Genomic DNA, 27,164 nt, shown 5'->3' with positions numbered 1-27,164 from the left:
AGGACATAAATTTTTAGGAAAGCAAAAATATAACCTTTAATTGCAATAAGTTAGCTGATGAAGACTATCAAAAAATTCTAGTAGAACACTATAGAAATGACAATACATTTTCAAACAACATATAACAAATTATCTTCATAGACTAGAGGCTTATGGGTCAATAGAGAGCATATAAAAATTGTGATATAGAATATGTTTAAAAAAAGTCATTTTCAACTCAAATGGATTTTTCCCCCAAAGAATTGTGATCCACTTACAACAGGAGAAAAATGGAAAATTGACTTTTGAACTTCTGGGTTAACCAAGAAGGTCAAATTACTTAATGATCATTAGTTTGGGAGGTCCCCTCCAACTCTCACATCTATAATTCTTTTAAAAAGACAAGAAGTCTAAATGAGGATGTACAAATACAAGTATTAAAAAATAATAAGCGTGGTTGCGGAGAGAGAGGAACACTCCTACACTGCTGGTGGGACTGCAAACTAGTTCAACCTCTGTGGAAAGCAATATGGAGATACCTTAAAGCGATACAAGTGAATCTACCATTTGATCCAGCAATCCCATTGCTGGGCATCTACCCAAATGATCCAATGACACTCTACAAAAAAGACACCTGCACTCGAATGTTTATAGCAGCACAATTCATAATTGCAAGGCTGTGGAAACAGCCCAAGTGCCCATGAATCCAAGAATGGATTAATAAAATGTGGTATGTGTATACCATGGAGTACTATTCAGCTCTAAGAGACAACGGTGATATAGCACATCTTGTATTTTCCTGGTTAGAGCTGTAACCCATACTACTAAGTGAAGTATCCCAAGAATGGAAAAACAAGCACCACATATACTCACCAGCAAACTGGTATTAACTGAGTAGCACCTAAGTGGACACATAGGTACTACAGTAATAGGGTATTGGGCAGGGGGGAGGGGGGAGGGGGGCGGGTATATACATACATAATGAGTGAGATGTGCACCATCTGGGGGATGGTCATGATGGAGACTCAGACTTTTGGGGGGAGGGGGGGAAATGGGCATTTATTGAAACCTTAAAATCTGTACCTCCATAATATGCCGAAATAAAAATAATAATAATAATAATAATAATAATAAGCCGTAGAGACAAAAATGAAAAAGGCAATGTTATCAATGCCACACACTGGATGCCATTGATTGGGTACCCAATCAAAGGCAATAAGTACTTAATAGTACTTATTAAGTACTATACAATTACTTAGTTATAACCATCAAACATGTACCATAACAAAAAAAATTAATGTAACTCAATCCTCAGTGAGTGGAAGAGGTCAGATCATACAGGACATGAATTTGCAAAACCTAATCCATCTCAGTTAACAAAGGGGGGAGGGAGGGGCAACAGAGGCAATATATGTAACTCTAACAATATTTGTACCCCCATAATATGATGAAATAAAAGGAGAAAAAAATACAGATTAAAAAAATAAAATGCTTTGGGATCTCAGATATTAATGAAAACAAATTAATCACTATGAACCTCATCATTTAAGAAAATATAAGCAGAGAAATTCTACTAGCTGTGAAGATTTTCTCATTTCAGTAGGGTAAAATGTTATCTTTAAGACTGGCATGCTGTGCTGTTTGATAGATGGAGGAACAATCTTCAGCAAAGTTGAAAACTTCCACAGAAATCATATAAAGAGAACAGAGTCAATGAAAAAATAGGTGCATTTGTATAATATATTTCAGAGGAAGAGATTATGAATCTGTCATTCTAATACAGGACTATACACTAGGTAAAATGAAAAAATAAATATTTATTCAATTGACAAATTGTTTAGATTATATCTTTAGCATTCGTTATTATGATATTCCTGGTTGTGCTACTGTTTTGGTTAAAACAGGCCCTGCTGCTATTCTGTAATGACTCCAACAAAAACATGAGAAGAAAATGGAGCCAATTACAAGCCCACCTAAGAAATTATATCTGAGACAAGTGAGCAAGTGTCAGCAGTGATACAGATGGAAGGAGAGAGAAAAAGTTAAACATGAAAGTAGTATGTTTGTATTGAACACCGGTATATGTATAGGTACGTGCATGAGTGGTATATTTGAAATTCTCCATATTGAAAAGTTTTGTGTTTTTTTTAATTTTAATTTTTTTTTTATTTCAGCATATTATGAGGGTATAAATGTTTCGGTTACGTATGTTCCCTTGGCCCCACCCAAGTCAGAGATTCAAGTGTGTCCATCCCCCAGACGGTGTGCACTGCATCCACTAGGTGTGAACATCCCCTCCTCCTCCTCCTCCTCCCACCTGCCTGACAGCCAATGAATGTTACTACTACATGTGCACTTAAGTGTCAATCAGTTAATACCAATTTGATGGTGAGTACATGTAGTGCTTGTTTTTCCATTCTTGAGATACTTCACTTAGTAGAAAGGGCTGATAACTAGAATCCATATAGAACTAAGGAAAATCAGCAAGAAGAAAATGAAACAAGTCCCTATCAAAAAGTGGGCAAAAGACATGAACAGAAACTTTTCAAAAGAAGATAGACTAATGGCCAACAAACATATGAAAAAATGCTCACAATGAAACGTTTTTTAAAAGTCAACGTTAGCTAAAATTCTGTGACCACAAGAAAAGATAAACAGCATGGCATTTATTTTCCTGATATCTATTGAGTATCTAGAATATGCCAGATACTCTGTGCAGTATCTTCCTTATCCATGGGGGATATGTTCCAACACCCCCAGTAAATGTCTGAATCAGCAGATAGTACCAAACTCTATACATACTATGTTTTTTCTTGTACATACATACCTATGATAAAGTTTAATTTATAAATTAGGCTCAGTAAGAGATTAACAAAAATAATAATAGAAAAATTATAACAATTTATTACAATAAAAGTTATTAATGTGGTCTCTCTCTTTCTTAAAATATCCTTTTGTACCATACCACAGGAAACTAAAATGGTGACAAACAAAACTATGTTTAAGGTGGGACCACTGTGCAGGGTGTACAAAAATTAATGAAACACAATTTCTGCCCACAGGTATTTTAAAAACCAATAGGAGAGATAGATAAATTAACCAACAATTACAACTCAGCACTAAAAAAGGATGAAAGAAGTATACCATGTGAGAAACTCCTATTCTGAAAGCACCATGAAGACTTTAGGTAAAGCAGAGAGAAGACTGACCATTTCAAGACATTAAGTGTAAACGTGAATTAGGTATTGGAGGGGTAGGGTCAGGTGAGGTAAGAAATGAAATACAGGGGCCAGATCATGAATAGCCCTCTATTTCATGTTTTATAAGTACATAGGAATGTATTAAAAATATTAAACATGTAGTGATATAAGGAAATATTGATTTTAGTATAATTATTTAATAATAATTATATATTTAATAATAATAGAATTTGTAATTATTTAATAATGATATTGAATAATAATTATTTAATGATTATCTAATAATTATTTAGAAATATCAGGTATAGATTTGGAGATTAATATAACAGTCCAGGTGAGATGATGAATTATTGAACTAATTGGCCACAGTAAGAAGAGAGAGAACAGATTTGGGGTAGAATCTGTAAGATCTTCTGCTTAATAAAAGGTAATTGGTTAAGAAGGGGGAATATTCTAAAATAGTTCTACAGTGATGCCATTCTTTTGAATAGGGAATATAGGAATAACAAGTTGGGAATACTAATTTTTTATCAGTTAAGGGTTTAAAATTACAATTAATGTTGGTATACTAGTAAAAAGATGGAGAAAGAAAGAAGAGAAAAATGATATAAGGTATTTCACAGGAGAATAAATGACTACATGTCAAAAACAAAAACTAGGGCAGTTCTTGAGTCTGAATAGCATGAAGATTTGACTAAAAGCACCACCTTGACTCACTCAGTTTAATATTCAAAATCCAGGAAACGAGAGCCTTAAGGACTGGCTGGGAAACGATGCTGCCTATTTCTTGGCAAGGATGGAGCATGCAATTTGATTCATATTCATAGTTCCAGCAAGAATGAAGAAAACTCAACTTCCAAGACTGGATTATTGGTGGAGGCAGGGAGTATTAATGTACAAATATAACCCACAAGATGAAATAACTAAAGAGCAAGTCATACTAGACACAGAAAGGTCAAGGCATAGCAAGGTCATGAGGAAGAAGTGGCCTAGAGTAATTAAAGATAACTGGGCAGATAATATTGCTGTTGGGAGTTAATGAAAGGGCGAGGGTCTTTAGTTAGTATTAGGAAAAAAATGGCCTAACTTGGAAAAAAATATTAGTAGATAACAACCTCCATGGAGACAAAATTATTTTTCTGATAATATAAGGAAGAAAAAGTACTTATTAAATATAACTGTGTTAACAGTAGATTGGATTGTTTCAATAATACCCATACAAATTAAACTTAGTAGGGTCTAAAATATAAACACAAAATAAGCAGCTCTTTATGTGGACTATAATTATATCACACGTGTCACTCCAAAACCTGGACTTCCAAGGGAAGTTGCTAATAAGATGGCACGGTACTCAATTTTTCAGTCTACACAAGTATTTCAGAATTTCATTACGAGTTTGCAGTTTTGCAACTGTCATATTACCATCCACCATCCAATTGTAAATTCTGAAGTGCCCTGGATCCACATGTTGAAAAAAATGATTCTGGGGAAAGTGTTTTTAGCATTAATCCAGATTAAAATGCATTTGCAATTAATTTATAGCTATACACACAGTTAACCAATTAGTTATGCTATTAACAATGGGCCTAAGTTGTAAGAAATAACGTAGGTGTAGGAAGCATTTTGAGTAGTCCTGAAAATTAAAAGATATTTTCAAATTGGATTTGTTTAATCATAAGAAAGTGAGGCTAACACTCCATTTCTGGTTCTAGAAGCAGAGATTCTCAATCTCAGCACTATAGATGTTCCACAGCTATGCCAGTAACACTCAGTAGTGACCATCAAAAATGTCTCCAGATGTTGCCAAATGTCCTTGGGGGGGAAATTCACCCATGTTTGAAAACATATTGCTCTAGAGAAAGGGAAGCAACAACTTTGGCCCACTCTGTTACAGCAAGAGACAAAATACTCTCATGTAAATTCATAGAGTGGTAACTGATAAATTATATAAATTCAATTCATGATCTCAGCATTATAGAATCAGGTTGCATAATATTTTATCATCTCATTTTTCTTTCACTAGAAATATACTATTGAAGCAATTTGTAAAATATGTACACAGGTGAGTAAAACTGATACAGCCTCTACTCTCCAGGAGATTAAACTCTCATAAGCACAGTTCTTTTTTCCATTACTTGATTTAAGCATAGAAAAAGTGTTTTATCATAGTAATTCTGATGTGTTATAATTTCTGTATTAGACTTTCCAGAATGAAATCATACATTCACTATGTGTTATTTTTGTTCATAACACTTTTTCCAAAGTTCTGAACTTCCCATACTGGCACGCAGATTAATATTTACTCAGTAAACTTTTATTGGGTAACTGTTATGTATGTAATGTAGGAATATTTGGGGCATTACGGAAATAAAGATAAATAAGGTCTATTCTTTGCATTTGGGGAACTAAAAAAAATCTAATAAGGGAACATTCGGATATAAAATGAATGTACAATATAAATGCAAAACACCAAGTGTAAGGAATTTGGAAGTATATACTAAGAACTGACTGCAACTGGGAGAATGGAATTATTTGGAGAAGGAGGTAATATCTGAGATGGGACCAGGACAGGACATAGGGTCCTAAAAACTGCAGTAAGATTTCTTAGGTGAAGAGAAACCAAGAGTTGGCGCGTGTTTTGTGGATTATGGGTAATGCCTGAACAATGGCCAATGGACCAGGAATCTGGGAGACAGCAGTGAGAAAAGTGGAATGGCATATGATCTCAGGAAGTCATCCAGGGCACGTGAGAAAACTTTGAATGGAAAAGGACAGCCACTGAAAATTCTTGAGCAGGTGTGCGAGACTTACTCTACACAGATGACCCTGGCTTCAGAACTTGCTAAAGATTGTAGGAAATGTACCTGGAAACAGGGAGAGCATTGGGGGTGGGGGGTGTGTGTGTGTGTATGTGTGTGTGTGTGTGTGTGTGTGTGTGTGTGCTACAATCCCCAGGTAGATGTCTACAGTGACCTAGAAAAGAGAGAAGAGACTTTGGAGCCTTATCAAGACAAAACAGACAGGATTCCTAGGCTGATTATCCCTGTTAATGCATAGGTGAAGACACAACTCCTTGAGATTGAAAATAAGTTCACATTTAGAAACAATGAATTTGAGCTATCTGTATATGGCCTACAGAGTGAATTTTCAGCAGGCGAATATTCTGAGCCTGGAGTTGAGAGAGGTATTTCTTTTGCATCCCTTGAATCCCTGGGGGTTATCTCAAGAGTTTAAATCCTGGAAAGAGTTGGGAGGATCTGGGGAGACATTATAGATGAAAAAGACAAAAGCAAAAAGGAGAACCACGAAAAATGATACCCATGTAAGGGCTGAGTAGAAGAAAAGAAGCCAGGTTCAGAGATTTGGGACCTGAGCATGAGGGAGGTGCAGTGAGCACCAAGAGAAACCTACAAAATAGGAGAGGTAAGGACTCTCAGAAAGGAAATTTGTGCAGGCTAAAAAGAGATTATTGGGTTTAAAATTAGATAACCATGGGAAATTACAAGGAAAGAGGTTTCTATGGACATTAAGCCATTTGATAAAAGGTCTTTTATCTTTCTTCGTCACTGCCCTTGAACCTGTGTGATGGTATTTCCCCTTGGAGTTTAGAAGACAGAAAAAAAGACTTTCTTCTTTCCAACTGCTGAATTCACCTCTATATTCAGTGACATCCCCCCTATCTCCAGAATCATGCTCACTCAGGTGTTTCTTCCCTCTCTAACAGTCTCAATATTTTCTCACTACATTTATTTCTCTTTTGTCTTCATACTGGTATGGGGAAGTCCTATTTTTGCTATTTGAATCCAGAGCTATAATGCTATTTGTTTCCTGGTTTTATTTGAAACATGTTCTATAAGATCATCTAGTCAATGTTTGTTTCCTCTTAGCCCTTGGTCCTCAAATTATGATTTTTTTAGAAAAACTACAATTACTTTGTTGAGACTAGACTCTGGATACTCAACTATGTCCACTCAATTGCCAAATCCTTTCTTCTGTCTTTTTTTATATAATTATTTTAAAAAATAGATTAGATACTACCACACACATATGTTTTTAAATATTCCCCCGTGTGATTTTCATGCTACCATGATACCTACATTTCTTACTAGCATTAAGATGTTAGGTGGTATTTTGTGCTAAAAATGTTATAGACAAAAAAGTTTGAGAAAACTCGGTTACTTAAAAAAAGTAATAGATTTCTTCATTATAGCAATTCTAAAAGCCTTTAATATTGAAGGCAATTCTATACTGACGAGTTCTAAACAGAAAATAATTTTGTCACAGAACACCACCTGTTTTTCAAGTAACCAATGAATTTCTCCAATAATTCCCACTCATTTACTTTAAAAAATAAGTTTTGTAATATTCATATTCTTCCTGACTTCTAAGTGTTGCTATCCTCCAAGGCTTGACAAAAAGAGGATTTCTGAGCAAATACAAGCACTGATAAAGATACATCGAGAAATTAGAATTATTATCCCCTTTCTAGACAGGAAAATTGAGGCCCAGAAGGATTAAGTACAACCAACCTCACACAAGTAGGGTGTGAAAAAAACCACGATTTGAACCAAGGTGCCTACATTTCAAAGGGAAGGAACATTCTTTTCATTACGCCTGATTTTCTCTATGTCTTAGACCTCCATGTTTTCTCCGTGTTTTCTCTGGGTAAAAATTGGCCCCACCTATAATCTTTAAGCAGATGAGTCCAAAATATATGTAATGTTTCTAGAAATGATTATTCTTGAGTATTTAAATACTCTGTCCCCCTGTCTCTACGTGTGTGTCTGTATGTACTGTGTATTTTTATGGCAACTTTTATGTCAATGTTTTATGTCAATATTGTCTCATTCTTATTGGCTTAAAAACCACATTGTATCCTTTCAATCCACCACAATACTTTGTCCCATATATAAAATTGGCTATGAAAGAATTTTATTTCTTAAAATTCATTTTATGTGTATTTCTTCTAATCTATTCCCAATGTCACTCTTCTAGTGTAGGCTTTCAAAACCCTTCCTGGTATATTACAATACCTTCATAAACCCCTAACCTTCCCACTTTCAGTTCCTATTTTTCATATCCTTCTATGAGGCAGATACTTTTTTTTTTTTTTTTTTTTTTTTTTTTGAGACAGAGTCTCACTTTTGTTGCCCAGGCTAGAGTGAGTGCCGTGGCGTCAGCCTAGCTCACAGCAACCTCAAACTCCTGGGCTCAAGCGATCCTCCTGCCTAGCCTCCCGAGTAGCTGGGACTACAGGCATGCACCACCATGCCCAGCTAATTTTTTTGTATATATACTTTTAGTTGGTCAATTAATTTCTTATTTTTAGTAGAGACGGGGTCTCACTCAGGCTGGTTTCGAACTCCCGACCTCGAGCAATCCGCCCGCCTCAGCCTCCCAGAGTGCTAGGATTACAGGCGTGAGCCACCGCGCCCGGCCAGAGGCAGATACTTTTAAGTACTCGTTAAGTTTAATTGACTATAGTAGGTAGGTTTTAAATTCTCATTCCCCAAACGCAGTTGAAAGAGTAATTTGTTTTTGTTTTCCCACAATGTAAATCCTTCATAAAATGGTTGGCCTAAAAAGGCACTGTACTGCAACTTTTCTATCTGTTTGAATTCAAAGTACTGGTGAAGCTATTTTGACTCTTCTCTGATAGTTTTTAGAGCCTCTAGAGCAAGTGCAGTCTCCTCTTTCTTTTTGTGCTACCTAGAATGAGTGTTGGTGTTTGTGTTCTCTTTAGAAATGCTAATAAAAATGTACAAACATTGCATGCTTCTTATGCAATCCTGAGATGGCACCTGGGATAAACAGAAACCTTGACCTCAGTAATCCAATTGTTAAGGGAAGCTAGGGTTTTCACATCTATTTGAAGAGACGGAATTTTGGTCATGGACGAGGGACAGATAATCCTATTACATTTACAGTTTGCAGTAGACTTTGAAATTCACATTTGCATTCTGAAGGCAAGAGAGTTCTGTAACTGAGAACCATGTAGCCAGAAGAGAAATTTCTTGCTCTGAGTTTTGCAAATGACTGCATTCATCAATTGAAAAAATATTACCCCCACCCATCCTCAACCCCAACATCCATTTCATCAGTGAAATACCTGCTGGGATGTGGGTGGGGTGGAGGTGGAAGGATGGGTTACTCTGTCCTTTGTGTTATAGCTTATTATGTTAAAAATGGGAGACAGGCACAAGACATGTCTAAATCTGCATGTTACTTAACATTGCATTCCTAAAGTATCATGCCTTAGGTTGCTCATCTCCTTTAATATTTATTTTTAATTTTTTACCAATTTAAAAAATGTGCATATTTTACCTACAGCCACAAAGATAATCCTACCCTAAAACATGCAAAGAAAATGAAAAATACCTCCCAGAATCATTATTCACTTACATTAAAACACAATATTTGCTCTGAATTTAACACTTAACTCTCAAAACTGGTGCCTACAGTATTATAAAACTCATTATTGTGTTATAATATGAGGATATTTTAATTTAGAGAGTGCTATACACTGTTGATTTAATTTCTACATTTTAATCCGATCTTTATTTATGTACTTTAAAAATCATAATATTTAGGAGAGATGTTTATAAAGTTCTTTAAAATATTTATAACCAATCATTTTATATCAGGTGTTAATAAATAAAGAATATTATGCCTTCCAATAGTTTATTCTGGTGTTGATGTCAGAACTGAAGTTAGAATTCCTCCCAAGAATAATCTTTAATGCAAAGAATATTGGGGTCTGATCACTTTTTCCTATGAGATGAACATGGTTATTAAAAATGATGCCATAAAAGTTACTGAAAATGGTGTTTTTAGATACGCATTTGCTTCTTGCCTGCGTCAGAAACCCAAGTACATTAATTTGGGAAGTGGAGTCATGCCCTCCCTTCTTCAAATCCACAGAAAAGTTACTGTCAAGTTTTCACTCATTTATAAAACAGTTACACCTGCAGAAGAGGTACCTGAGCGAGGTCAACTACAGTTGCTCCCTGTTCTCTTCTAGAAATGCCAACAGCTCATGGATAAGGTAGCTCATTTTTGTCCAAAATCTTGAAGTCAATAGAAGAATCTTCTCCACTTTCCTGTCCAGAAAACCTTTCCCCTCCTCCTTCCACACCAAAAATAAAAATATTTTTATTTAGAAATCAAAAAGGCTATAACTATCTCTATTTGGGTCTGTTGCTCAGTCACAGTTCAAACCTGTATATTCGTCTTCCTTTCTGAATCTGCTGAAACGACTCTTTGTTTGTGGTGTATGTAGAGGAATGTGACAGAGAACAAACCTGTGCAGCTACAGGGTTAAATGACTGTGAACTTCCTCCATCTGGAGAATAAAAGTCCAGTTTTCCAGAGGTAACTTCTTTGTCTCCTAAATGCAAGACTGCTTGGCAGCAGAAAAAAGACCATGACTGGCTGATTGGCTGTCTTGACATTTCATAGGCCATAACGATTTCTTTATTTCAAAGTGTGTGTTTTTGCTGTATGTCTTTGTGTTTTCTAGACAAAAGTTGGCTGATGAGCTGCTGTTGAATTAACGTCTTTATCTGTAACCACTTCAGTACAGCTCTCACCGGCCACGAAACCTGGCCCACAGCTGCACTCATCTTCCACACGACAGTTTGTGCTGCGCACTGACGACGAATCCCTCGTGCTCTTGTGTGATGAGGAAAGCTTTAAAGCACTGAAAGCTTGTTTTACTTTACAGGCAGCTTTACTTGTAATGTAAATCAGAATAGGTAACATATACATATATGTTTTCATTACATTATTTTTAAACATTCACAATTTTATTTTGATAAATGAAAAATTAGAAAAGTCTTATCACGGCTATTGGCTAAAGTCACTGTGCGCGTTCATCTGTGACTATAGTGGACGCTTGTACGGAAGTGGTAAATCATCTCCACATGAAGACAACGTAACTGGTAACTGGAGAAGAACCATTTTTGCTCACAAAATTAGAGTATTCAGATCTACAATATGAATAGTTTCTTCTGAATCCATCTCGTCATTTATTTGCTTGCCTTCATTTTATGTGGATGTATAGTTTATATAACTTATATAATCTTGGAAATTAGATCAATTTTTAAAGATTCAGCACATATTAAAAGCTTTAGAGAAACAATTTGATTATAAAATAGTGTGTGAAATAAAGCATATCTTGATAAAATGGCAAACATGCCCCAAAATATATTTCTTATCAATTTTCATTTTTGAAGACTAGGTATTATTGATTGTTGTGTTATTATGTATTCAGATCTTCATTTTTCTTGCCTTCTTCCTACCTATTTCTAACTCCATCCTTTTTTTAAAAAAAAAAGATAATCTAGGATTTATTTTGGAAGTGGATTATTTTGCCTATTTTTTTTTACAGAAAATACATTTATTTTAAGCAGATTCCTTGAATGCAAAAAAACCCAAAACATAGCTTCCATCAAAACTATTATGTAAGGAGATCGAGCCTTCACTGTGACAAAAACTGATTAAGGGAGAAGAAAAGATTTGACAGTGATTAGAGATCTGCCTCCTTTGGTAGACCTAAACATTGTTCAGTGAAAATAAACCAAAAAGAGAATGCAGGTACTTCAAGGAATTCAAGGATATCTTAAATAAGATTACTTCGATCTCCAATATTAACTCTGTATCCATTACAGTGCCATAGATGTCAAATCTTTCTGCTGGTAGAGTATACTCACAAGCTGATGAATGGGAAGACAGTACTGTCCAAAGAAAAATACTGGAAAATCCATTAAGTTAATTTTAAAGTAGTCACTGTGGATAGCAAAATAGAAATCAGTCTATAGACAAATTCACTTCCTCTCTAGGGAATGCTAGCATCTTCACTTTTTCTCTTTTTTTTTTTTAGCTACTAAAGTTTTACCCTCTTAAGGGAAGTTTCTTAAAAGTGTATTAGAATATTTAAGTTTTTTTTTCTTATTATTTTTCCATAAAATCTAAATCAAATTAACCACAAGAGACTGGGAAGAAATAACACCCGGGTCTCCGTGAAGTATGAGACGACTCAGATAATGGAACCCAAATCCCTGTCTCTTGGAGATGGTATAGATGTTTAGCTACAGGTGTAATTCTACATGCTTTTCTACTCTCTTCATGTTCATCTTTTATGATTAAAAGAGTGTTACACAAATTAATTCTTAACTGTGAACTAATCAATCAGGTCAGCAACACAGACACAATGAAATAAGACGAATTTTACTTCTGTTTCTGGCTTAGAAATCCTAAAAGAGCCTTTCAATGAAAAAGACAAAAACATTAGATAAAATGTATATCTTCTAAATGCATTGCTGGGCTGGTCCAAAAGAAAAGAACCCATAAAGCCCAAAACAAAGTGAAAGCATGAGATCCTGCAAGGTAACCAAGAAAGACAACTTTTATCCGGAGAGTTTCTATCAAATATTGGAGACCTCAGTTTCTACTTCATTGACTTCATAATGCACAGGAGGAAAAAAATCTAAGGTCTTCTATGGAAAATCTTTTAAAATTCCCACACTAGAAGCAATGAGAACAAAACCCTCAGTGTTTAGGGATGGACTAGCCAGAAATAAACTTGCCAAGCTAAAGGCCTCAGGAAGGCCACTGATAATTCTAAAACAGCATTGGATGGCAAGAGGAAAGAATCTCTCATGGAATTTAGAACCTCAAACTGGCTTTCCCATGACATTATGATCTGAGTTCATGATCCCTTTGTGATACAAACAATCCTTAAAGAGAAAATTAAATTTCAAGTTTTTCCAGATTAATAGAGCTTCTCTGGGAATGGATGAAACAAACACAGACAAACCCCTTCTAGGGGAGCTCAATAACAATCCTCAAAGAATTCCCATGGATGAGATTGCTTGTAGGAGTAGAATGAGAACTTCCAAGTAAAAAAAATGTACCCTGGCATAGTGGCACATTCCTGTATTCCTAGCTAATTGGGAGGCTGAAGCAAGAGGGTCACTTGATCCCAGGATTTCCAGGTTGTAATACACCATGATCACACCTGTGAACAGCCAATGCACTCCAGCCTGGGCAACACAGCAAGAACTTGTCTCTGGAAATAACAATGATGATGATGAAGATGATAATGATGATAGTATATTAGTTTCCTAGGGCTGCCATAAAAACCTGCCATACATTGGTGGCTGGAAACAACAGACATTTATTCTATTACAGTCTGGAGGCCAAAAGTCTGAAATCAAGATGTCAGCAGGGCCACACTCCCAAGGCTGTAAGGTAAGCATATTTCTTTGCATCTTCTAGCTTCTGAGAGAGTCAGATGTCCCTTGGCTTCTGGCTGCATCACTTCAATGTTCTCTGTTTTCTTCTGTGTCTTATCAAAACACTTGTCATTGGCTTTAGGGTCCACTGAGATAATCCAGTATGATTTTATCTCAAAATTCTTAAATTGATTACATCTACAAAGGCCCTTTTACAAATAAAATCATATGCACAGGTTGTGGGGATTAAGATGTGGACATATATTCTTGCAATCTACAATTCAAGCCACAAAAATGCATGGAGAAAGAAGACTCTGCCTGTGAAAGCCAGCAAGAAATGCAAACAGAAGAAACTTCTCCATACAGTGTAAGACAGGAGAGTCCCCCTTTTCCTCTTCCTTCCTCCCCCAGGCTGACATTCCTTCCTAGAACTAGCTTTTTCAGACCTTTGTAATGCATTTACTTACATGATCACTTTGAATATTAAATAAATCATCACTTTAAAACATATACTTTTATTAAGACCTGATACTCTCTGTTCTTTGAAGTGATTTTATAAAGGGGATTGATCTCATTGGAGGTTAATTTATTATTACTGTTTACTATTTTATTTGATGGTTTTTAAGTAATTTTAGAGACAAGATGGGGTAGAAACGTCTTTCCTTTATTATTTTAAATCAGAAACCCAACCGAGTCCTTTAAAAGTGCAAATTGCCCACCAGCCAAACATCGAGAATTTTCAAGTGTTGGTATCTAATTTAGGAAAAACTCAAGTAGGTCACTGGCTTAGTCTAAAGAACTATCAGGTTTCCAGCTAGAAATCTATTTAAATTGAAACTCAAAGAAGAATCCTTCTAAGGCAGATGATATCTTGCCTTTTCTGTGAAGATTCTACATCATTTAGGAGCAAAATTTCTGCGAACTTACTAAATGGTTTTGTAATAAAAAATGACCAATATGATAGTCTAGTATCAGAGAGTAGCAAAAAGTCCAGGTCCCATTTGGAGTTAAATTATTCACTGCATAAAGATGCGTTTTTAAAGGGTTTCATTTATACAGTAAATATTGCTGATCTAGCTATTTTATAGAAATTTTCTAACAGAAAGTAGGCAAGAGTCTTATAGTGACAAGATCATATTACTACAATTTTGTGATATATGGAAGTAAAATGCCATAAGGAAGTGGCCCCTTCTTACAATTTATACAAAGTCACTGTAGATCCTTATAGCAGTCCTGAATCAAACTACCTGGTCAATCAAATTCATCTATAAATGTTTTGACAGGAACATCATTTCCAAATTATAACCTATACAACAGGAAGATAAACTTAATTTTAAATATGCCTTGTAAAATAACATAATTATGAAATCATTATAATGGATTTTGTCTCACAAAATATAATTTTGATACATACAACCCTTTGGCAACAAAGTGGTCAGATTTTGAGAATAAAGCACTTCTTATCAAGCCTCAGAACATTGGCACCTGGATTATGAATGAACTGTGCAAAAAACTGAGCAGTCTGATGATTCTCTGTGGTCTTTTCAGAGATTTCCCAAACCGTCTAGACATTGATGATAAAAGGAACTTCTACTCAGATCCAGAACCTCATTCACATGTCTTCCAGAAATTTTAATAGTTCCTTTTTATGCATTTTATATATATGATATATAGTGTGTTTATCACAATTATATTTAAGCCATGACCATTAAGATTAGTTAATTCATTCAGTTATCTTTCATTCATCAACGAATATTAAATTAGCACCTAAAAATTACAATGTATTTTGTTGTGTCTAGTCTTGACATATCCCTCATGTCTTTCTTCAGCATGCATCTGAATCATCAGCAATGGGGTAAGGTACAACTGAGAACAGACATGTGCTTACATTGCTTTAGTCCTTGGGTGCACTAATTGGTTATAGTTAAAAGATGGTCTAATTAAACTCAAAGGCTAATAAATATAAACACTCCAATGCAATAATATCACAACTTATTCAAATATAAAAATAAGCAACATATAAGGATAATATAACTTTAAATTACATATTAATAGAAAAACTGTTTAAAAATCCTCTTACCTCTCGTTTGCAACCCCTTTCCACAGGCTTCCCGGGTGCCCGTTATTCCCTGCCTGACTGACTCTGGCACTAATATACAAGGGCTCCATTTCTGTGGCTTCCACCTATGATTACAAAGAACAGTGGGCTAGCAATTTCACCACCATAAACATGCAAAAAAATACCCCAAATAGATAAGTTTAAGATTAAAAAAAATCCATAAGTACAGTAATTCAATGAAAATAGATGTGAAACCAATGTCATAAAATCAAGCCCTGCAAAAGTACGAGGGTGACAAGTCCACCCTGTCCCAGATTCATGGCTAAGACAGTAATTCCATTTTTTAGAATTTGGACATTTTGTACATAAACCTTAGTTAATATAGAAAAGTAGCAACAAAAAAGTATTAGAATCACAGGACAATCTGAGAGGTTGTAGCTGTTTATGAATTTAAAGTTGTTTAAAACATATAATTAAAAAGTGTGAGAACATTTCTATATCTCATCGGAGCATTAGAGAATCGACGTTTGAACTTTCAAAAGTTTCAGGTGCAAACCTTTTTCTTTTCCCCCTTTAGAGCAGATGTATCAGGTGCAAACATTTTACACTTGATATTCTACTCCTATTGTTATAGGTTGCTTCCTAGGACTTTGAAGTAACTCAAATATCTCAATAGGTTATGGAGTAAAGGGAGAAAAGAGAATATAGGATCTATCTTATCTGATAGTTCATCTTAGGGAAGAGGATGGACCTTCTTCTGTAAAATACCATGATTTCTTTCTCATAGGAAACAGTCTTTGAGGAAGTCTTCTGGATTCCCACTGTTTTTCCTTTCCGGGGTCACAAAACTCCTTATTTTTATGACTCACAGGACAGACTATGTCTTCTGTCCTTAAACTTGTCTCTTCACTATGATTTCTTAGTCCAACTTTTCAACTAGGATAGATCATTCAGATTCCTTACATTGAATTTACATAGGCTTTCTTGACTAAAATGAGACCAAGTAATTCAATCTCTGTTTGCTTGTTGCAGAGACTGAAAGGTAAGGAATGAATTTTCAGAAGTTCCTTGTGAAATTTGGAATTTTAGGATGTTAAACCTGGGCTCAGAGAGATTAAATGGTATGTCCCAGATTGTACAAGTTAGGACAGGCCAGGTAAGTCTCTGGACTCTTGGTTATACCTCATTCCAATTCAACATAGGGATAAAGTCTCCCAGGCTGTCTTACTTACTTAATGTATTGGGGGAAACTCACAGGACACATTAAAAAGACATTTTTTCTTCTGCTTTAATTTGGTAAACATATGAAGGTGTCATCTTCATGGAGTCAGAAAGAAGAATCAGAAGACGATAAAAGCCTATGTTAACTTACTTCTTAGAAAAACTTCCTCCCTAACATGTCAATGAAGGGGAAAGCAAAATCTAAATTGGAACCATGTTGCTCAAAATTCAAGGATGTTTTACAAGAAGCAGAGAATCATGCTGGTAACTTGGGTACATTCTGAACTACACATCAGGAGAAGATACAATGATCTGATTCATACACAGCAGAAGCCGTTCCTGGGGAAAGTGGCAGGAGGTCATGATGGGAACCAGTTCAAACTTGAGTGGCTAAATTGAAGTGCGACAGGAGAGGAAAGAGAGTGGATGATAGAGTGGAAGGTCCCACTAATCATTTCTAGGATTTTATCTGATGATAATAGCCCTGGGTTCATAAAAATATTTGATATCTAATAATATTTGATTTGGCTAATATTTTTTCACTTGGATATTTTCCTTGAGAGCTCTTTTGATGGGCTAAGAAGTTTCAATATTTGAACATGGCACAAAGGGATGAATACAGACAATGTTTCCACAATGACTCTGTGGTTAGTGAGAAAAAACTGGTAGTCTGGGCATGGTCCCAGTATTTAGCTACATCCTCCCAAAATTGGTCATTGGATAGAAACTATAGAAATAAATGATGATAAAATTGATATCAATTCAGACTTCTTCAATGCCACCTTCAAAGTTTATAAAAGAAAAGAACTTATATTACCCTGAATAAATTAACACTTGAATTTTAGAGTTTTAAGAAACAGTTTCTCAAATATTATAATCAGGAAAAACACTGAGCTTTATACTAAAGACATTTTTAACTGTGTTGATAAAACTATATTACTTTAAGACCATGAATTAGTCTCACAAATCAGTAAAACCCAAGAATGACTGAAATTAATCCAAATATACTTTTAAGCAATATTTCAGTCAAATTTAAAACTACCAAATGTTAAATAAATAGAAGTTTATGACTAATCACAGAAACCTCAGGTATTGTTTTTTATAAATAACAGTCACTGATTTGCCAAGAGAGAATATATAGGAGACATATATAGTTTAAAATTTACTCATTTTCTTTTTGTTTTAAATATTTTATCCATTGATTAAACTTTTTCTTAATTAGAAGGTTCTTGAAAATGTGTATATGATAAAAATTGGAAACCAAAGACATTTTAATTAAAATAAACCATTATTAAGGAAGTAAATTTGTGTTCTTAATTCTTGATTAAAGGTTTTAAAATGAGAGCAATAGAATGAGACTAAGTTACCTCCTGTGTGTGCGTGTGTGTGTATGTGTGTGTGTGTGTATGTGTGTGTGTGTGTGTGAGCCCATGTGTGATCCTCCCCCTGGGTAAAGATCTCATTCCGATTGACTAAGTGACATAAATCAAGCAGCCCAGTTACAGTCAAACATGTTTGTTTGTTTGTTTTCCCCTGTTAATTAGACTGTCATAGTCTTTATTCCTTCCAGATATAATCTAGTTAAGAAGGGAAAACATTGAAGTATTTGAAGATATACAACATTACCTCTTCTGATTTTTCACTAAATAACCATATAATATATGAAAGAAAATAGGATACGATTTATAGTAAAATCTAATGATAATTTTAAAAGGTAACTGATTACCGATATATAGGGCACAATGAGACATCTTCACACTCTCTCTCTTCAAATAAGGTATCTGGGCATTCTTGGCCACCATTGGCTGCTTCTTGGATGATAATTCTGTATCGAGACTGTTTTATTGTGGTATTTCCTGAAATTAAAAAAAAAAGAAAGTTATTGTGACCCTTTCTGTTGATGCAGAGCAAAATCTACAAATAACAGCAAATGGAGAAAAAAAGAGGTAAAGTAAGCACATGTGGAAAGACAACTTACAAAATGAGAATAACATGCAAAGACCAAGAGTTAGTGCTCCATCTGACCTTTGTGAGATAAACACGCCAAACTTAATGATTATGATTTCAAATACAATTGTTTCCCACTGTCATGATGTGTTTTAAGTTGATTATTAGGTCATTAAATATGAAACATCCAATTTTGAATCAAATCTTTATTATATCTCAAACAAGAAGCAGTACAATTAATCAAAGTAGATGCCTAAACTATGGACAGAGTTTTGCCATCTTAACGGTAGCTTGTTTATGCCAGCAGCAAAGAACCCTAGAGAGCAAGTGGCGATGAAATCACGAAAGGCCTTTTCCAAAGACTGCTGAGAATTGGATTATTTTCCTTGAAAGAAGTGGTCCAAAGCCTGGAAGAAGTGGTAGTCAGTAGGTACAAGGTGTGGTGAATATGGTGGATGACACAGAGTTTCCAAGTCCAGCTTTCTAGCTGGAGCAGCATTGTTTTTTGTGACACATGATCTCCAAGAGGATTGGTCTGTCTCTATTGACCAATATTAGTGGCTTAATCATAAGCATCCTCATCGTTTTCTCCTACTGGTTGCAGTAGACATCTGCTGTAATCAATGGACAAGGTCTCATGAAGCTGTAGTGGGTAATACCAGCACTGGACCACCCATTAGCTTTTTTAAATGAATATTAGGTTTTGGACTGTTTCAGCACTTAATCTGTATCCAATCATTATCCTGAATGCTTGCAATTATCAAAAATAATCCATTTTTCCATCACACATCACAATATGGTGTAGAAATGGTCCATCTTTATGTCCTGACAGCAAAGAAAAGCAAGCTTCGAGACAATTTCTCTTCTGATGCTTGTTTAATCTATGCGATACCAATCTATTCAGCTTATTTACCTTGCCCATTTGTTTCAAATAGTCTAATATTGTTGGAATAGTAGTGTCAAACCTTGCTGCTAATTCACACATAGGTGGGGATGGATTCGCTTCCATGACAGTTTTTAGCTCACCATTATCTACTCTGGTCTCAGGTCACGCACATGGCTCATTTTCAAGATTAAAATCACCAGAATGGAACTTCTCAAACCATCTATGTACTGTGCATTCATTAGCCAAATCCTTCCCAAACACTTCGTCGATAATTTGAGCTGTCTGCTGCATTAGTTCCACAATGGAACTCATATTCAAAATAACATGAATTTTTTACTTTTCCATGGTTTCACAAAAATTGCTCTCAGAAAATTTTGAAAGATAATCACGAGCTAAAATGTGCATTAGAAAGAATGAGGACGTAGGTTCGCAATAAATAATAATAATAATGATACTAAAATCCAAGAAGTGTCAAAGTGAAATGTCAGAGATATCAATTGTCAAATTTATTAATAGTACTTAAGGAAATCTGACATTCCACTTTTAATAACCTAAATAGAATCTACATTACCAATGGCATGAAAGTTTTATAGAATGATCTGAGGGACCCTAGAAACCCACTTTGATCCCCAAACAAAAGCTGAAAGCCCTAGAGTTTTATTATTAGCAATTCACTCTTTTGCTCTTTTAAGTAAGGCACCACCCTCTCTATTCTGCTTTTCATAAAGGAAGCACATATATAAAAATTAATACACTGTAAACCTAATTAACTATGGATATTAATTTATTAGATATCTTATTCCTCATAGCTTCATAACCAATATATAAATAATTGGAATAAGGGAAGAGGCACTAAAATTGGGAAAGAACAAAATATTCTTTACTTCATGATTTTGCTAAGAAGTAGATGTATTAACAGAAACCTCAATTAACAAAAAGGTGATGTTTTCTTTAATGTGTTGGGGTACTCGTTTCACAATCTTTAGATGCCTTCTGCATCAACAACAGCAACACAAACCAATTGCTATCTCCATCACTATGTGCAAGATATACTATTTGTACTAGATGCGCAGATACAAATCTCTTACCAACAGAACTTAAAATTAAGCAGCAAGAAAAGGCAGATATAGCAGAACTAGTTAAAATACATTGCAGAGTGTAAACAGTGTCAGGGATGCAGTGTTGGGGGAGTATAGAAGAAAGAGTATTCATTTTTGACTTTGTAAACCAAAGAGAGCTCATGAAGATAGAAATATATATATGATGAAGCCATTGCAGGTCAAGGAAATAGTTTGAGAAAAGGCACTGAGACATTAGAGTGTGAGGAATTACAGAGAAAGACAGGTAGCTACACTCAGAAGGACAGTTGTGGAAGTGTGGCTCTGGGTGTGTGAACATGGGGAGGTGAGGGAGAAGGGGAGAGAAATGTGAAGGTTATAAAGGAAGGAAAAGTACAGGAGAAAGTGGAATTAATTGGTAGGTTTGGGATAAGCAATGGCCCTGATCACATAAAGAAGTTAAATTATAGAAAAAGCCAGTCAATTAAATGAAGTAAAACAACAGGAGAAAAAAGAAGATTTATTAAATTTTTATTTGCACATAGTTTCTGGAAAATCATTAATACTAGAGACTTACAGTGAGAAGCAACTGACTCACCACCCAAGTTCCTCTACTCCCTTTCCTCCTTTTCAGAGGAAACACTTTTACCTGTTTCTGTATTTAGTTCTTCTCTGGTTACCTACAGATCGATAGATAATGTGCTTATGTCAATACTTCTTGATTTATGAAATTTAGACATTATTTATTGACTTTCTGCTATAATGATGAGAATTTACTTTGCATAATCTTTCAGTCTTCTGTAATTGCGTTGCTATTTTTACACTTCTACCGGTTATTTAAAGTCTTTAAATAATCTATATTTTTTAGTCCTACTCCTTCCCTCTGTCCTCTGCCAGACCAGCCACCATGACCTTGCAGAATCCCCCTGGGTGGATGAGATTTCTCTCTGATAGCCATGCACCTTCCTGCTAAGTTAGGTCACAGTTCCCCATGCCATGGCACAAATTTCTCTACTCTTCACTCTTATCCATTAATGGTCTGTCTTCCATAAAAACCATTTCTCATGCACCGACAGTCCTCTCTTTTGGTTTTTGAGAATAAATTAGAGCTTTTAAAATTCCTTTTCTATGATTTTTTTTATGAGATCCTGAGAAGGAGGGGAGAGCAACACTTTTGTATATCTCAAGGCCTTGAACTAGAAGTTGAGCAGATGGATATACAAGGTCTAATCTATTTGCTCCCCAGATCCCTTATTCGCCCTTCTTTCAACTGCTTTCTACCCAGTAAACTACCTGTTGAAGGACCTCCCTGGGGGCCCCTTGCCCATTGGCTTCTGTTTGGGTTTGGCCAATGGGGAAAAGGGGCACACAATGGAAGGAAAAAAGAGCACAAGAGGAGAGGACAAGAGATGAGGGTATTTATTCCACCAAATTAGATTCCCTGGATCACCTCCAGTTGTCTGCCTACCTCAAACAAAAGCCACGGTTCTGATGGAGTGGCACTTGCCTACAGCTACTTTCTTTTGGTTTCATTAACTGCTGCTTTCTCCACCAACTTCAAAGTTCCTGATTGTCACTATCCCAGGCACTGAACCATGACCCCTGTTCATTCACCTTAACACTGCTCACTCCTTTGAAAATAGTCCCTTCATTAAATTCTTCTCAGGTGTCTCATTGGAGTGGGCCACCTGTTTCCTGCCAGGACATACCAATAAAGTCAAAGAAGAGATGCTGCAATGCGGCAGAGGGAGTGCTAAAATTGCTCCCTTTTAAAATGTAGTTAAGAGTCTGTGAGGAAATTAGAAACAGGAGCTTAAAAAGAAAAAAAGTATAACGAAAATAATTCTGCATAATAATATATTAATAAAAAGCTACCTTCATTTGGGTAGGAACAATAATTATGCCTTTAGGAAAAAGTTCCTTTTCCCATTCCCAATTAATTTTAATTACACTGTATTTACTCTGAAAATTATTGTGTGTCCTGACAATGTGTACAGGACTGTGAATTTGTGTGTGTGTGCTGTCTAAATATTATCTTAGAAGACTGTAAATAAAGACTGAAGACAATAGAAAAAAATGAAAGGTGTGCCTTCACCTCACATGAAGAGAGAGACACTAAAGAGGGAGTAGACCTACAGCATGGACCAATGCTTCTTTCTTACACCCTGCACATGCACACGCATGTACATACCATACACACACAATACCCGGTCACACACACAGGTATTCTGTCTTTTATGGTGTGACTGCAGGTCAAATAGTGCAAAGTTTGAGAAAAATAGTTGCATTCATTTTTATGCCCTACAGATGTTTAGGTCGAGGTTAACAAGGATGAATTCTATGGTGAAATAAACATTTAGCATTGAAGTAAGATTTTCCAGAGGGGAAGCTGATTGGTACTATACAGATATGAAGAAAAATGTGTATGTTTTTGAAGAAAGAGCTGGAGTTAAGGGAGGATCTTGAGCTAAGGAAACAATGCCAGGGTGTGTAAAATATCTATTAAGAGTTTCTGTGTGTGTGTGCGCGTGTTTCCTGGAACATGCAATGGTCATATTTAGCATTTGGTCTTAAAGGATTTTTCCTTTCTCTGTGATGTAAGTACCTCAAATTATAGCCAAACCGACAGCAGAATCTGTCACCCCTGACAGACTTGATTTAGTGGTGTTATGGGAAACGCAAAGGCAGGCAGCATGCACAGTTGGGATGAAGCAGCCAGTACTCTTCTCACTCCAACTCAACTTTGAAGCCAGCATGAGGGTGGCAGTTTTCTATTAAGGAATAAGAAAAATTCAACAAATCAAAGAGTAACTAGCAACAAAAGAAGCCAGAAAAGAGAGGCTGAACAAAGGCCAAGTGGACTTCTCAGGAAGTGATGTGAAATAACGCCTCCTTTTCTGTTAAATACACACACAAAAATGATGTCTGGAAAGTAGATAAAGAGGGGAGGTCAGTGGCTTTGCAGGTAGAAGACATTTGGATCACATGTGTCTGTAAAGCACATTAAAAGTGTCCAGAAATTTTCACCTTAATCTATACCAGATCCACTTCTGTGCATTTCACGTATGCTATTTCATTTTAATTACATTGCCTTATGAAATTGGTATTATTATTGTTCCCATTTCACAGATAAGAAAACGGAGGGTGGCATAATTTGCTCAAACTCACCTACCTACAATGAAATTGTGCTAGACAGACATCAAACCCCGTGATATTTCAATTAAAAGAGACTTTATGGTAGGATGAAGAGAAACAGAGGGGCATGCCAAGGGGAGGAGTTTGCATCACTGTTGCTCTTGCTATTCCAAAGGAATGATTTTTCCTTTCTAAGCATTTCTTCAATAGCATCCTGTTGCAGAAGGCTTCAGTGTCAAAACAATCAAACAAAAAAAACAGAAAAAAAACAAAACCACATCACATCTGTAGGGTTTTGTGGGTGGTGCTTCCATCTTTATTAGGCCTATGAAAAATAACAATAAATTAAAGTGCCTGTTTGCAAACATAAATGATTGCTCAAGCATGATTATGACTAATAAACAGCTACTTTAAATTCAGTTTTGATTTATGCATATTTTATCATCACTAAGCCATCAGGCATAATTAAACTTAAGTTATTAATTATAGTCGAAAGAAGTAACATTTGGAGAAGATGGCAATTTAAAAATTAAGAACCATATTTAACACAGGATATATATGAGTGGGCTACAAACCCAGAGGTATTTACAGATTTTTTGTGTGTATGTGTGTGTGAAGGTCAGTCTATATATCAGTCTTCCCCGGAAAGACAGTAGCAAAGGTGGAAGAAATAAGTTTGTAAAGAGAACCTTTGGTGATTTGCAGCTAGGTAAGCTGGGGCACATCACACTGACCTGAACTGTCAGGAGTGTTGAGAGTTATTCAGTGAATGATTTAGAATAAAGAATTCTCTCCCTAAGTTTGTAACTGATCTAAAATGTGAAAGTAAGTGAAAAGCAAAGGTGTGGTAGAATGGGGTGAACACAGGCACTGGTTTATAGAAGAAACACGGCTGGAGATAAGTACACGGGTGGGGGATGAGAGGGATCCAGGAGGAAAGTAAATGTGCTAAGTAGATAAAGCACGGTTCTGTATCAGCAATGCATGGCAGTTTTTTTAGCAACAACCTACAGAATTCTGACTAGAAGATTCTTAAAAAACTGACCTCTAGGGCTTTCCGTTGTTTCTGAAATATCCCCACTACTGATTAGACTTCAGTGATATATTATGCTTCAGGACACCAATATTCTTCCAGGCTTATCATCTGGTAATTCTTGGTTCTCATCCTGGGGCTCTCGTTCCTTCTCCCTACTTATACATCCAATTCATCATTCAAAAACAAAACTAAACCTCTGTCGGTGATTCCTCTATACTCACTTTTGAAGCAAAAGGATGATACCAATGGCATTTTAAGATTCATGTCCTATAAACAGCCATGCATTAAATATTTACTGGGGTTGAGTTACAACCTTAATACCTGTCAGACTTCAGGCCATTCCTTTAACCTTACTAAGCTGTATCTGCCTAAGCTGTAAAGCAGACCAATGAAAAGTTTCCAGTTCTTATAATTGCTGTGAGCACTACACTCAATACTGCATGTAAAGCATGTACACACTGCATGATGAAGGACATTTTCTCTGGTGTAATGTGAGTTTATGAAAGAAGAAGAAGAGAAAGATTAACTATTCATTTGACAGACCATTAATATCCAGAATACACAACATACTCAAACATCTCAAAAGGAAAAAACAAACAATCTGATTTAAAAAATAGGCAAATGATCTGAACAGACAGTTCTCCAAAGAAGGTATACAAATGACCAACAAATATATTTTTTTAAATGCTCAAGAGCATTAATCATTAAGGAAATGCAAATCAAAACCACAATGAAGTATCATCTCCCCCCAGTTAAGATGGTGATTATCACAAAACAAAAAATAAAATAAATAATAAATGAGAGTGAGGATGTGGAGAAAGGGAATTCTTATACACTATTTGGGAGGAATGTAAACTAGTACAACCACTATGAAGAAAAGTATGGTAGTTTCTCAAAAATCTATAAATGTAACCATCATATAATCCAGAAATTCCACTACTAGGCACTTGACATCAACATATTGTGAGACATCTGCATCCCCATGTTTATTACAGCACTATTCAAAATAGCCAAGATATGGAATTAACCTAGGTATTCAACAACAGATGAATGGAAAAAGAAAATGTGGTATATTGATCACTATACTTTATACATATGGAAACACCACTATGTACTCCATAAATACGCACAATTATTATAGGTCAATTTAAAAATAAAATAAAATTTAAAATAGAAAAATAACAGTAAAGGTTTTAATAGTTGAGTCTTCTCTATTTTCTTTTTTTTTTAATTGACAAACCAGCCTTCCATTCAAAGCTGGGTCTCTTTCATGCTCTGTACATCTTGGAGTAAAACACTAGTGGCTTAAAACCATTCCATGTTCCTGGTTAATTAAACTAAAATTGCAAGGCAATAAGTACCTACAACCACCTTGTCATATAATTGGAAAGGAACATGGACTAATAAAATGACATGTTTGCTCAGAGAAGTCCTGGTTAATGCCTGTTATCCTGGCTTAAATATTAATAATTCCTTCATTCACTCTCAGAAATGTCTTAGTTCATATGAAAAATTATATGATCACTCAGACAAATACCATCACTCTTTTCAATCTGATCACTGGACCCTTTTATTCATGGCCACAGAATTCTGCTTGAGATAGCCATTCGTGTATCTGAAAAGGACTGTTTTGTGCACAAACACACTTGCTCATAAATCATTAAATTAAAGGGAAAGGAGAGTATAAGATAGAGTGGAGAACCTGCAGCCTTAAGGCCTTCTTGGTCCTTAAGTATGGCATTTTGACTGAATCCAAATTTTACAGAACAAATCCTTCAATTTTGATTAATACGTTTTGTCTTTTATATTTTTATTTTATTTTCCAAATGAACATATTTAAAACACCAAAGAATAAAATAAGTTTTAACAAAATGATCCTTCCAGACTGACCAGCACAATTAGAACATTAGTGAGCCATAAGGTGCTAAATTGATAGCAGCTATGCTCATGATTTATTCCTAACTCCCCCTGCCTGACTGGTGCCACTACTGCATGAGGCTGGTTGGCGAGAGTTTATGGGGGTTAAGTACGCCAGTCTGTTATCAGCTTTTGACAACAGTGCACTGTGTTTCTGTTTGAAGTGGAATTTGTGAATAGTTGCACAGCTTGACATTAGTTTTTAATTCTGTCTGCTTAACTGCCCATCATGTCAAAGAAGACCAAGAGAATGCTGAAGGAATAAAACAGATTTTTTAATGAGAATTAAATATTATCTTGCAATATTGCAATATTATCTTGTTCCTGCTAAAGATAAGATGATTTGTTTGCTTTGTGGTACTGAAATATCAACATCAAGGAAATCCAGTGCTTATCAAGCATTATAACACTCATAAGGACCGCAAATATTTTAAATTAGAGGAAGAGGTGTGAAAGTTTGTATTGCAAAAATAAAAGATGAAAAGCAAAAG

General features: G+C 35.5%; 1 protein-coding gene across 1 annotated transcript in view; it reads right to left on the bottom strand.

The window, feature by feature from the left end:
* THSD7B (thrombospondin type 1 domain containing 7B) overlaps positions 1–27,164 on the bottom strand; it is an 852,814-nt gene that overhangs the window by 336,346 nt on the left and 489,304 nt on the right. The window contains exons 11-12 of the mRNA XM_076005495.1: positions 18,421–18,550; positions 15,495–15,598 (exon numbers count right to left, since the gene is read on the bottom strand). Coding sequence (XP_075861610.1) covers positions 15,495–15,598; positions 18,421–18,550 — 234 coding nt within the window. The remainder of the gene's footprint in view (positions 1–15,494; positions 15,599–18,420; positions 18,551–27,164) is intronic.

This window comes from Microcebus murinus, chromosome 8, assembly GCF_040939455.1.
Source record: "Microcebus murinus isolate Inina chromosome 8, M.murinus_Inina_mat1.0, whole genome shotgun sequence".
Classification (NCBI taxonomy): domain Eukaryota; kingdom Metazoa; phylum Chordata; class Mammalia; order Primates; family Cheirogaleidae; genus Microcebus; species Microcebus murinus.
Note: the sequence above shows the minus strand (reverse complement) of the source record. Positions and strands in the feature narration are given on the sequence as shown.